We start from the raw sequence: 13,154 nt of genomic DNA, 5'->3' as shown, positions 1-13,154 counted from the left end.
TCAGGCTAATATCGCTTACTTGAGGTTGCCTATGAAGCATGTCTCTGGGCACAACCAGGGCAGTTCTTTGTTAGCTGGGAATTCAGGAATAAATGATGCAGATAACTATAAGCCTTGTACTGTGTGAAATTGAAGATTTTGTAAATTGCCAGGCAGTCAGCTAGTACTAAAAAGAGGAAAAAGCATCAAGTCCCAGGGGTGCTGACATGAGTACATGTACTGTTTATGGTATGTTAAAGGGTATATCCTACTAGTATACTGCCCCATAAAAGTACATGTACATGTAACGTCACATTTCCAAACCGGGGCCCGGACGGGCTGTTTGTGGAAACGAAAAATAGAAAATTTGTTAATGCATACGTAAAAATATACACAAAATAATACCCACTACTATTCTTTACGTCTTGTGCAGTTTGGCGTCTTTGATATCATACTTTTTGTTCCCAAAAGCTGCCTGGCCGGGCCTTGGTTTGGTAATTTGACGTAATAGGCCTTAATAAGAGAGGAACAGAACCGAGGCAGACCTATAGTCTGGCTGGTAGCCATTGACAAGCAAAAAGAGCAAAAAGAGCAAAAAGCATCGTATATCAGAGGCACTGTGAATTCTGATCTCTGCAGGATTTGGAAGCAACAAAGGGCAGGAAATTGTGGCTTTCTCGCCGAGTGTGAGGTTACATAACCCAGGCAGCGATGACGCAGATTCCTGTGGACAGGTCAGCGTGAGGTGTCACAACGCCAGCTCTAGCCTTTACTCCACTCTAGGCCATACCAGGTCAATTTGTTGGTTCTCGGATTTATAGAAGACTGGTCCGGAAGATAGACTTGTGTCAGAGGGGAAAGACTGCCCAAATACAATAAGACCACCTTTTAAACTTTCAAAGGGACCATACAATCTGTTCTGTGTGGACATTCCTGTGGACGCATCAGCGTAAGGTGTCATAACGCCAGCTCTTGCCTTTACTTCAGGGAAATATTATATATTATGTATTACATATTATTGCCTATTACATATTAGTACATATCATATATAACATATTTATATTACATATTAATTAGTTTATTATTAATTAGGGCTAATTGCAGGTAACAGAAGAGGATGAACTGAACTGAACTGATAAGAGGTTCAAACAGTGTTACAGATTACATATTACATCTGAATATTTTATATATTATGGTTTAATATATTATATATTTTTGGGGACCACCAAAAAGTGGTGACACTTGACAGATCACTCCTACATACTAACTGTAACAGTCACCTTATTCGTACGCATAGATTCAACTTCAAGGAGTGAAAATAGACGGATTTAAGTTTTCTTCTTTCCAGCTTCCTGTTTTCACGACGATCTTTCTAGATCCAAGAAAATATACGGGTGTGGGCTTAGCACTGGCTTTTACATGATTGCAGCGGAAGCTGGTAACGAATAGCGTTCATCTTCGAGCCTGCTGACGTCAATGCAAGTACCAGAGTTGTTATTATCTAGATTAAAAAGTCTCCTGACGACAACCTTGTTAAAATAAGGCCAAACCAATTTCATCTTCTGGTTAATTCCAACAAATAGTAAAACATTATGCCAACATGAAAAAATTAATCGATGAGGTAAAGTCTGCATATTTTTTACGAAAAGTGGCCCGCCCCTAGCCTCTACCTGGCTCCACAGATCGCTTGCCAAATAGTAGAAATTGGACAAACAATGGAGTATGCTAGGGGAGTCGGCCGGCCATACGAGTCAGTATGCGACCCACAGTATACTAATATTATACTACTATTGACTCTATCATTTTTCCACTTGTTAGTCCACTACGTAGTATTGTAGTAACTGAAATTGTTGTAATATGATGTATATAATTATGTAGTACTAGACTGTAACTTTTGTTATCTATACATTACCTTACATTGTCAATGTCGCCAATGCAATTGTTGCGCAATAAATAACTCACTTTGTCCAATTTCTACTATTTGACCAGCAATCTGTGGAGCCTGGTAGAGGATAGCCCGCCCCATGTGGTCAGCGCTTGTTATAATTATGAATAATGGCTATGCCGTTCAATATTCATGTGATCAGTTCTGCATTTGCCTGACACAGAGAGAGATGGAATTCTGACATCATAATACATAATGTAGATTACAGAATGAAAACACATCAAACACATGAGTCAGACTAGGAAATAAGATTAGAACAAAATATTTGTATAGTAAACAAATTTACTAATCAATAACACTGGACTGACAAAAATTTCCAATGAAGAAACTGAAAAGGCAAAATTTTGATAGTATGATTGCACCCCCATAATGTCCTCTAGAATGGTATAGCCCACCATCTAGCCTCCCATGGCTACAGCAGCACCTGACAAGTAACCATGGCGTCTCCATGACGACGACATGTTCCCTGTACATCACCCCCAACTGAACCCTCCATGGTACTGAGATTTAATACACAGATATCGGACCAGCAAACCTGTTCCCCTGTTTAGAACCGACCGATACAAGGACACACACACAAGGTTACCGTCATGTGACCAGATACAACAGTTAGAGCCAAGGTCAAACATAGACAAGGTCATCTGCACGATAGTTTATCACTGGAACACTATAGTTACATATTATAGGATGGCAGCTACATACAAATGAGGCTGGGATAGGGAACTTCTAACTAATATAATTATTATAATTCTGCAGGGCACCCTCATTACAAGATTCAATCTAATAATACAGTACTATAACAAAAACATACATGCATAATTCTATGGTATATGAACTATAGCCTAAATATCGGGCAAGCATTGTTGAGCAGCTTATTCTCATTCTTACATTCATCATAACCATAAAAAGGCAACAATAAGCGCTACAAGGGGCTAGCCTGACTTTAACTCAACCCAGACCAGACATTTTACACTTGGGACTGCATTGCAAATACCACATAAAATATCACTGTGGATATATAACGTTATGTAAATATCTTAGGTTTGGGACTACAGCTGTATGCAGTGACACCTATAGCTACAGTGAACCAGAGTCAGAAGGGGACAGACAATCAGTGAAATGCTGGTGGAAATGAAGCAATGATTAGTGTAAGTAGAGTAACGTTTTATCATTCAGTAACTCATGAAGCAGAACCTAATGAAACTAATCACCGATGACCCCAGGCCAATTGTACAATTCTCACAGTGAAATAAAAAGTTATCTAAGACTCACGTACCTCGCAGGCATTGTAATGCAGCTGATTCTCATTCATATATTCATCATGACCACAAAAAGACAACATCGATTTGACTACAAACAGGCTAGCCTGACTCTATATTTGTGTACGTAACTAACAATATAATATGTAAGCAGTGACAACTATAGCTGAAACACAATGTGAACCAGTCAGAAGGTGACAGGCGGTCACCGAAATATCTGTGGAAGTAATGCAATGGTTAGCCACATTGCCTCTTCATTCAATGACATAAAAATCTGAGGAAGCAATACCTAACTGTATTCACAGATGACCCCAGGCCAATTGTACAATTTTGTGAAATACAAAGTAAGACCTGAGGGAGAGTGACCTCCAACCCCCCGGTCACGTGACTCTTCAGAGCTAAAGAAATATATGGTGATTACAGCAGCAAACTAGTTGTGAGAAGCACTTTAATTTCATGGATTCCAAAAGTTAACTAAGACTCACGTACCTGGCAGGCGTTGTAGAGCAGCTGATGCTCGAACTTCTTGACGCCCAGGATCTGCTGAAACATCTCGTACAGCTGTTCCTTACTGAGGATCAGCTCAGAGGCAGCCGCCGCTGCCATCCGCGTCGGCTGCTTCCGAGGGTCCTCCTCCCCGCGGTAAATCGCATCGAACTTCGCCATCCACGAGCTTAAAACCGTCTCCTTGCTCAGCCCATCGATCTCAGGCAAGCCCCTCACCCTCTTCTCAATATTGTTCTTGAACACTTCCCTGAAATCGTGGGACGAGCACCCGCCCGAAGCCACCATTCGCGTCACGCGGTCGCTCTTCAGGAAGACCTCGTAGTAGCTCTGCACGGCGTTGCAGAACGCCTCGTCGGCCACGATCTGCGTGTCCCCGCTGATGAAGGAGCCGAAGCGCTCCTTGATGGTCTGGAGTTGCTGCTTCGTGACCTTGGCCTGGCGCCGCGCCATGTCCGTCGGCTGCTTGGCGTTGAACGGGTACGCGATGCACCTGGACGTGTTGAACATATTTTTTTAGTATTCTTGTCAGTCATGAGCCCCAAAACATTTTGGTTACAGACCATACGAAAATTTAAAGTCAATCTATTTTTGTTGGAGCCCCAAACATCTTAAGTAGTTGTTATAGACCTTACGAAAGTCGCTGTACTGTTGTTGCGTCAATAAAGATTTCTATGTTTAAAGCTCAATTGTTCCTGTCCATTTAATCCATAAATATTCGACAAGGTTGTCCAGTTTGGAACTATCTAAACCCCAAAAAAGCGAACCCTACCATGCAATCAATTTGTGGAACAAGCTACAGTTTAGAGCAAGCTTTCAAGCTAGAGTAGACATATTCCATACTGTTCTACACTATTTGTTTATCCATTCATGTTACCTTAACCATTAGCTCTCGGGCAAGACTTTGCAATACACTATTATCATTATCAATAAAGCGATGCACCTTAAGACGAAGACGTAGAGCTGCAACCTCCTCTTCCTCTCTTCCTCTTCTTCCCGCAGCTTCTCAAGGTCTTCCTTCTCCTTCTCACTGACAATCGAAGGAGAGGGGGAGGAGGGCCGGATCGACTCGGATCGCGAGCTGCACAGGTGAAAAACAAGGTGGTTAATGTTAGACGTTATATGTAAGATAATCGCTGACAACCGAAGGAGAGGGGGAGGAGGGCCGGATCGACTCAGATCGGGAGCTGTACAGGGGAGAGACAAGGTGGTTAGACGTTAGACGTTAATCTTCAAGGTAAGATCCTGACATTAGACATTAAGGTAAGATAATCACTGACAATTGAGGGAAAGGGGGCCCGGATCGACTCAGATCGTGAGCTGTACAGGGGGAAAACAAGGTGGTTAACTTGCTGACGTTTCCATGTCTGTCAGACATCTTTCTCAGAGCTTCTAACTGCAGAGTTCTGCTTCTCGCCGATATACTAGTATGTAGCCAATGTAGGTGGCGCTTTTGCGACGAGAAGTTGGTTGTGCAAAAGAAAATTCCTATGTCCTATGATCTACCAACCTGATGAAATTATTTTCGGAAGGTGGTTAACATTAGACGTTATAGGTAACGTTGGAGAAACAAGGTGGTTAGACATTAAAGGTAAGATAATCGCTGACAATCTAAGGAGAGGGGGAAGAGGGTTGTATCGACTCAGGTCATGAGCTGCCCAGGGGTGACAAAAGGTGGTTAGACGTTAAGACGTTATTGGTAACGCTGGAGAAATGAGGTAGTTGGGCATTAAAGGTAAGATAATTGCTGACAATTGAAGGAGAGGGGGGGGGAGAGGGAGAGGAGGAGCGGATGGACTCAGATCGTGAGCTGGGATGAGGAGAAACAACACAGTCAGAGATTTATCCATCTATTCAAAATGCAACATTATATTACACAGACCTATAGGCAGCACAAGCTAATTAGATAGGTCTACGAATAACATTACATAACAATACAATTTCGCATAAGACGCATTATAGTATATACACAATAATTTAAAAGAGACGCAAGATAAAGTACTATGCAAACAAATACAGAAACTTGCAAGTAGAAAACATTCTACGGGAGGTCAGAGGTCAAAATTTTAGGTAATGATGAACAAACAGATTTCATGTCAGTCAGCGATGGCAGACTTTACCAAACAATAATGGGTCTGCCGCCATCAAAACACAACTACCCCCCCCCCTCCCCCTCCATCCCATGCAAACCCTAAGATTCAGAAAATTTATTGCTCCCTCTGTCAGAATGTACAATATGGAAACATACACAAACACAAACGGACTGGCAGACAAGATAAAAGATTATTCCTTAGGGAAAAACTAGAAATAATTTGCCATATTTTTTTTTTCTATCAGTTTGGCAAACACCCAACAAATGAGTACAATATGTACAATAGCTTCACTTCACAAACAGGCCAAAGGTACATCCATGCCCTCCTGGCTTTATGAATGCATGAAGGATTCGAACCCGTGACCTTTTGATCCACTTGAGTGATTACAACCATAATATTTACTGTTAATGGTAACCTTCCACCCCACAAGGCGAGACTGTCATCAGTAAAAATATGCCCTGCATCTTTTAAAAGACATAAGCAAAACACAATGCAGAAACAAAATTATTTATTTCATTGACCTCAATGGGTACAAACCATTCAACCATTCAATTAAAATAACTATTCAGTGAAAATAAGCCCAGTGTTATTTTTAAAAGACACAACCAAAACACAATGTAGAAACAAAATTTCTTTGCAATGATAATATTTGCCAAACCCCCCCCCCCCCCCCCATCCTTGCAATGAACCAACCTGTGTTGTGCAACATCATGATATAATGATGGGGCTACAATTTCAACAATGGAAACCATTATCACTCCTCAAAAAACTGTACGTGTCAGCTGCGCAGTTCATATAAATAAACAGTACCCTCGGTACTTGCCATGTTTACATTGGACAGAAAATCATTCGCTCGTCCCCTAACACAATAACAACAGAGGAATGCCGCTATAATTTATGGGCCACCTGGACGTATGGAGGCCATTTAAATGTGCTTTCAGTCAAGCACACCTAGTGATCGCGTTCCGCCCATTTTCTGGGCCCAACCCTGCACACAATCGTAATTCACATCATTGAATGATTCAATCTGGCGTTCCAGATCGTGACAGTTTTGTAGCATATTGTAGGAAATGTGGAATTAAAAATACGTCCGTTAAAAACGGCACATATGCAGGGACACACTGAAAGTTAACGTTATAATTAAGCCCTGCGAATAATTACACGGTTCACTACACAACAATAGCACCTGTCACGGGCCTGCCTTTAGACAGGAAACAGTGCAGTAATTTTCCCAAATTGAATTTAAACCTTGACATATTTGAGCTGCTATCGCTGGGCGAGTGATCTCTGATATATCCGAGACGATTTTTGGTTGACACGAATTTTGCACATCCGTGAATCTTTGATGATACGTGGGTTGGAAACACGTAACGTTACAGTGTGTACATATAACGCTATACCACCTGCTAGTGGAAAAGAGGGCACTTTACGACGCCATTCATTTCATTTGACACGCAAAACTCGGGGTTAAAATCACGACAGCCACAGAGCAATCTCGGCAGAGGCCAGGGACGTGATTTGTATGAGTGTCCGAGCCCGTGGGGCCCAACCGGCAGCTCCTACCTGGATCCGGCGGCCAGAGAGTTGTCGCTGCCCGGGGACACATCGCGCCGGCTCCCGATGCCGCTCTGCTGGCTGCCCCCGTACCCGCTCCCCCCGTCCGGGATGGAAAGGACCTCGGTGTTCTCGACAACTTCGGGCTCTGACTCCTCCTCGCTCGAGCTCGGCTCCAGCATCTTGGCCTACCGAAATATGGCCTCCGCCGCCCGATATTTGGCCCGCAAAAACATGAATTAGAAATATTGATTTTTGGCCAATCTGCACATGCGCGCTGCGCACTTCCTCGTCCGCAAAGCCTAGTGGGGGATGGGCGGAACCACGTAAACACGGGGGTATAAGGGCGGTACCATTCGTGCGGGGGATTCGTTATGATATGCAAAAAAATGTAGTGAAATAGTATCAACATTTTCATTACACTATTCAAGGTTTTCAAACATCATTTAAGATGACCGCACAAAACTGCCTTTTTTTTTTTGCAACTGTTTTTTTGACTACTAACTTAGTATATTCTTCCTGTAAATGTATAACGCCATATTCTCTAGATATATATCGAGCATATTCAAACAAATATCATCCCATTATCAAATGAAATATGTTTTCCTGTGTTTTCCTTTACCAAACGAATGATAGAAGTGAGATGATGAATACTCTTGTTATATGTAAGTAAGGACTTACTAAACATTTTGTATCGAACGCATTTGGCTATTTAACTTCGTTTAATTATTAACTTAACGCAAACATGGTTTCCAGGCGACTCCCTTTTACGCGGCAATAGAACGAAGTCTCCTTTTCATTACTTGTGAAAATAATGCATTCTTCTAACTGTTTAAAAGGCTTTTCAATACATTTCATTAGTCCAGTCAAATCAAATCACAACAACATTATTTACTGACACAACAAATGTATTATTTTCGGCCACACATTATGTCTTCTGGAGACGCAAGAAAGAAAAAGAAGAAGACGAGGGTAAAAATAATTTTTTTTGTATTTAAATGTATATTTTTATATTGTGTCCAAATTATGAGATTGTTTATGTGATAATACGTCAGATAAAACAAGTAACGTTAAACAGATACAGGTTTTCATATTATCCTTCAATCTTCAATGGATTATGAAATATGGCAGGTGTTTGCCACAGTTCATGATATACGTATAACGGTCATTTGCATTTACAGTATTGCACTGGTAATAGAGAAATGAGATATCGATGTTTGCAGTCTTCCACTCCTCGCATCGTGTCGCTTCTAACAATATTACATGTAGATGGCGGACCTTCGTGAGTTGAGTAAACCATAAGCATCCCTGTGGATTTTCACATTCCCATTTTCTCGGCCGTTGGTTGGCATTTGCATGGTTTTAAACTTTAACAGCCGTTGATAACTTTTAACGTTATAGCTTTACTACATCCATTTTCTATTTTCATTTATTAATACCTGTCTTCATACAAAGTTTACCATTAGCAGTCTCTACAATGATTCATCTTCTCCACTTTATACATTTTTCACGTAGCAATGACGAGACTGCATGGTTGTCAATGATGAATATCATATGTTTCTCCGTTCTTTTCCGTGAGACAGACATGTATTACCAGTCGGTGCCCGGCTCCCTTCCCCAAAATATATCCAAAGGTTTGTATTTCCCGCCAGAATAGTTGACGTACCCGTACCTCGCGCGTGGACGACAAACACAAGCCTGATGATAAGGGGTCAAAGTCGGCAGGTTTGCTACAGCTATTTGTACCTGCTATATACTAAAACCATATACTAAAATTTTTTAGTAATATGCGTAACTTTCTCCACAATTGCGCTTCAGCATTCTAAATACATGCATACAAAATCACGTTTGCGTATAACGTTATGCATAAAATGCTTCAATAATGTTTCAATAATGAATAGCCAACTATTATCCACCTGAATGCTAACACACTTTTTCTACTGAAAGGCAATGAAGACCTCCGAAAAAAAGCTAATGAGACTGGATACTTTAAATAGATTTTGCAGCACAATGAGGCAATCTGCAGCCGGCTAGCCAGATCTCAGGTTGTACCGGCAGGTCTCGTAATAGTTCGAAAGATTTTCCAGCCCACAACCTAGATGACGTAATCTTGATTGGGGCTCTGCAAACAAGAATCATATGATGTGCCAAAGTCTAATGAACCTGTTTGTACCTATTTACCTGGTGATGTGGCACCCGGCCGTGCGCCATGTTGAAATTCTGGCTTTTCCATTTTTCCGCTAATTTGACAGACTCAAAGAACAACGGGGTGTTCAGGAACAGCTGCATGGTCCACTATGGCTGAAGGTATGGGTCTTACATGCATGTTGTATGCTGTAAGTGGTCAGATGGAGCAAGAAGATTCTTTTTTAAAGTTTGTGAAGAAAGGGGCGTGGTGGCCAGGTATCGGCCATTTTATTCTATGAACTTTATACAAACAATTTGAAATCATGTGTTCTCTCATAGCTTGTCATAGTTGATAACATTGAGTCCCTTTCCTTAGTTTAAAGTGCTTCGTCCCTCAACATGTCTTGAAGAAACTCGACAGTTTCTTCTAGTATACAAAAGTTGGAAGCCAAAATTCCCATAGTTAAAGTAGTCGTAATTCTATGCAATAATCCTTTTCATGAAACCACAACATGAATTTTGTGCAAGAAGTGCTATTCAAACTGTTGATCAAACGGACAACTTCTGCTGCATAAAGCCTGGAAACTATACATCTGTTTACAGAAGACAAGAACACAAAATATGAATTAGTTCTGAACATCCGATGGCACGACTGAGATATATCTATGACATTACTCAGTAGTAGAGAATACATTACATGTATCATCTCTCAAGATACATCACAGCCCTCAAGTGGTCCGAAGAAGAGAAAGTCGGAGAACGGAGACAAGCTTCAGGTGAGCAGAAAAGCTCACCTAACGTCGGGATCGGCCATGGAAGGTAAGAGGTCACGATTAGTCCTAGTTCATTTCTTTCTAAGTCAAATGTCTCTAGACGTACATTGACCCTGTACCTTAACCCGGTTGACATTTTATTTATATTTGTAGCTGGCACCACCGCCCTGCCAGCGTACCATTACATTTGCATAAGTGTAACGGTATGCCAACCTATAGTTATCAAGCAAAAAATTGGAATATAGTACAACTACATGCATTTGACAAATATGTTTAGAAACATGCTTTGTTGCTTTATTGCATTGGATGTATGAAATAATGTTTGTTAATTGGCAAGGATCTTAGGTGTATTCTAGTGCAGAATTTCTAACATAGTTAATAATACTGTGTAGCCTGAGGAGGTACACGTATTAACACTGACCCACTGCCAGATGGCAGAAACCAAAAAATGTTTTTCTATAATGATTACAGGTATTGCAAAGTACTTCTTTTTCATCATGGACGAGGTTAGCTCAGACTGGAGAAAGCTGGCCTTTCTGCTTGGATTTGGGCGATCAGAACGGGAGAATATTAACGAAAGAAATCGAGATGACAAACATCGCTGTATGGACCTGTTGGAGGAATGGCACAATCGCATAGGAAGGGAAGCCACTGTAGAGGTCCTGATGGAGGCTCTGTCTGAGGCAAACTTACAGAGAATTGTGGACAGTCTAAAGAACAAATATCCTGGTAAGAATGAACAGATCAGTTACATGTTATCTTGGTTCATCATAAAGAAAGATCCTTGTCGGATATTTCTCAGCCACATTTCCCCCCGCACAAGTTCAGGTCACTTGGCTTTATGATGCAACCGACAGTATCATCGAAAACTTTTAATGAAGTCATTCTAAAGAAGCGCAACTCCATGAACCATTTGAACAAATGACAGGAGAATAAACAAGGCATGTAAAATTGTAAGGTATTATGTATCATTGGAAGATTATACCTGCTCACATAATTAGCCCTGGTGCTTAAAGGGAAATAAAAAGACTTCCCAATCATAACGTTATATACATACTTTCATGTTGTTAATATAAAATAGTCGCAGCGATGTCATGGACCTAACTCAATTTTCTGAACTTTCTATCTTTTTCATCCTCCTGTGTACACCTAGAATTGAGAAGTTCAGCTCCAGTCCTCCCTGTTCGCGCAGAGCTCGGCATGGTGCCGCAGAAATCTGATCAGGGCAGTACAGAACTCACTTACGAAATAATGAATCGGCTCTGGGAAATGCACCGGGACCTTTTTACTGCAGAGGTGTTGATGGACGACGAGCGCCGCAGCCAAGCAAAAAAGGTCTTCTTGGAACAGAAAGCTTTCTTGATAGAACATATGCGTGGATCTGTCATCTTCCTCCTGACATTTCTCCGCCAGACTGATGTGGACAGATTCTACCACAACCACTACAGGGTGGGGGAGGGCAGCCTGTCTCAGCAACTCTCACACATCCTCATCTCGGACGAACTGCAGAGAAAGGTCAAGGGTGCACAGTTGATCGTGAGACTTCAGGTGAAGCACGAAGACTATGTGCGAGTTCGAAACAGACTAGGACGAGGTGAGACTACAACATATAGTTGCTCTCATAACTAACTTACCTGCTTTCAGTTGACATTTATGACTTGATGATTCAATTTGCTACATTGGTAATATAGTATTCACTTTATTCCTGTTATAAACAGGACTGGACCGTACCACTTCCATTGACAACATTCTGGCCCTGCCAGCTCCCAGTAGACGAGTGGACCACTTCTGCGTAAGAGGTCTTGACCTGGCCATTGTCCGTGGAGGAAACCAGTCTTGCACAGAAAGCACTGATGACGTCACAGCAATGAACTTTACAGCCAGAGAAGTACAAACAGTCCTGCAGACAGGTAGAAAGAAGTCACAGCAACAGATGGAAGGTCGGCTTCAGGTTACACGGGGAGAGCTACAGACAGAAAGACAGGAAAGTAAAACCCTGAAGAAGGCAGTGACAACGCTGACACAGGAAATGGAGAAAGCAGAGAAAATCGTCTTGGAACAGACAACAATGCGAGAAGAGATGCAGAAAGCCAAGGACGAGGCAGAGGTCATGTGTAGCAGTCTGCAAAAGACGATTAGCACCCTAGAAGAAAAGGACAAGATGTCTCAGAGAACCCTCCAAAAACAGAATCAAGAAATCAAGCAGATGCTGGAGACCAAAAAGAGCAGCGATGTTGAAATTGGCGAACTGACAGCTGAGAACACAAAACTTATCAGTCAGCTGACAGATATTCCCAGACTTCGTGAAGAGATACAAGGACTAAGAGAGAAGGATGAGACGTCACAGAAATTTCTGTCAGAACAGAGGATGGAAATCCGTCGGCTACAAGAGACCATCAGGAACAAGGAAGAGATAATCAATAGAATGGAAGAACAGATAAACACTGCCAGACAACAGACAGAAGCCATGGTGCAAAGTCTAAGAAAGGGCATAACCAGACTGGAAGAGGAGAAGAAGGGAGCTCAGAAAATCCTCCAGACAAATGAATCAGAAATCCAGCAGCTGCAGGAGGTTAACAAGAGCATGGCTGCTCAAATAGAGGAACTGCTGTCTGCCAAACAACCAGTGGAGGGTAAAGGTGAGGAAGGTGACTGTGAGAAGAAGGAAGGCCCAGAGAAGGGGGAAACAAAGACTGGACTAGAGCTCGAGGGCCAAGCAATTCGCAACGTAAACCAGGCAGGTGCGTAGGAATCAACACACAAGTATGGGTTTCAAAAAGTAAATGAAACTTGCTCACAATTTTACTATGTGCATGCATTATGATCATTTTCTTCGAGAGTTCGTAAAATTTTAATCAATCATCATATTTGTCCTTTCTGTGTTACAGATTCTGTGGTAATGGCCGTGGACACGTTCTAC

General features: G+C 41.8%; 2 protein-coding genes across 20 annotated transcripts in view; one reads left to right on the top strand and one right to left on the bottom strand.

The window, feature by feature from the left end:
* The window catches only part of LOC118415233 (calcium-dependent secretion activator 1-like), a 131,843-nt gene extending 124,204 nt beyond the window's left edge, over window positions 1–7,639 (bottom strand). For 11 of the 19 annotated variants that reach the window (XM_035819645.1, XM_035819650.1, XM_035819646.1 and 8 more), the window contains exons 1-3: window positions 7,344–7,638; window positions 4,631–4,768; window positions 3,673–4,180 (exon numbers count right to left, since the gene is read on the bottom strand). In XM_035819645.1, coding sequence (XP_035675538.1) covers window positions 3,673–4,180; window positions 4,631–4,768; window positions 7,344–7,516 — 819 coding nt within the window. In that variant the 5' untranslated portion in view covers window positions 7,517–7,638. Of the gene's footprint in view, window positions 1–3,672; window positions 4,181–4,630; window positions 4,769–7,343 lie in introns of all 19 variants that reach the window. The other 8 variants (XM_035819652.1, XM_035819657.1, XM_035819658.1 and 5 more) reach the window with 2 other exon arrangements.
* Window positions 7,640–9,631: 1,992 nt separating this feature from the next.
* LOC118416379 lies at window positions 9,632–12,983 on the top strand. The gene is made up of 5 exons (XM_035821475.1): window positions 9,632–9,641; window positions 10,176–10,280; window positions 10,706–10,963; window positions 11,388–11,828; window positions 11,953–12,983. Exons 1-5 carry the CDS (start codon window positions 9,632–9,634, stop codon window positions 12,981–12,983), a joined length of 1,845 nt encoding a protein of 614 aa, XP_035677368.1.
* The last annotated feature ends 171 nt before the right edge of the window (window positions 12,984–13,154 follow it).

This window comes from Branchiostoma floridae, chromosome 5 (genome assembly GCF_000003815.2).
Source record: "Branchiostoma floridae strain S238N-H82 chromosome 5, Bfl_VNyyK, whole genome shotgun sequence".
Lineage (NCBI taxonomy): Eukaryota > Metazoa > Chordata > Leptocardii > Amphioxiformes > Branchiostomatidae > Branchiostoma > Branchiostoma floridae.
This window is presented reverse-complemented; position numbering and strand designations above follow the sequence as displayed.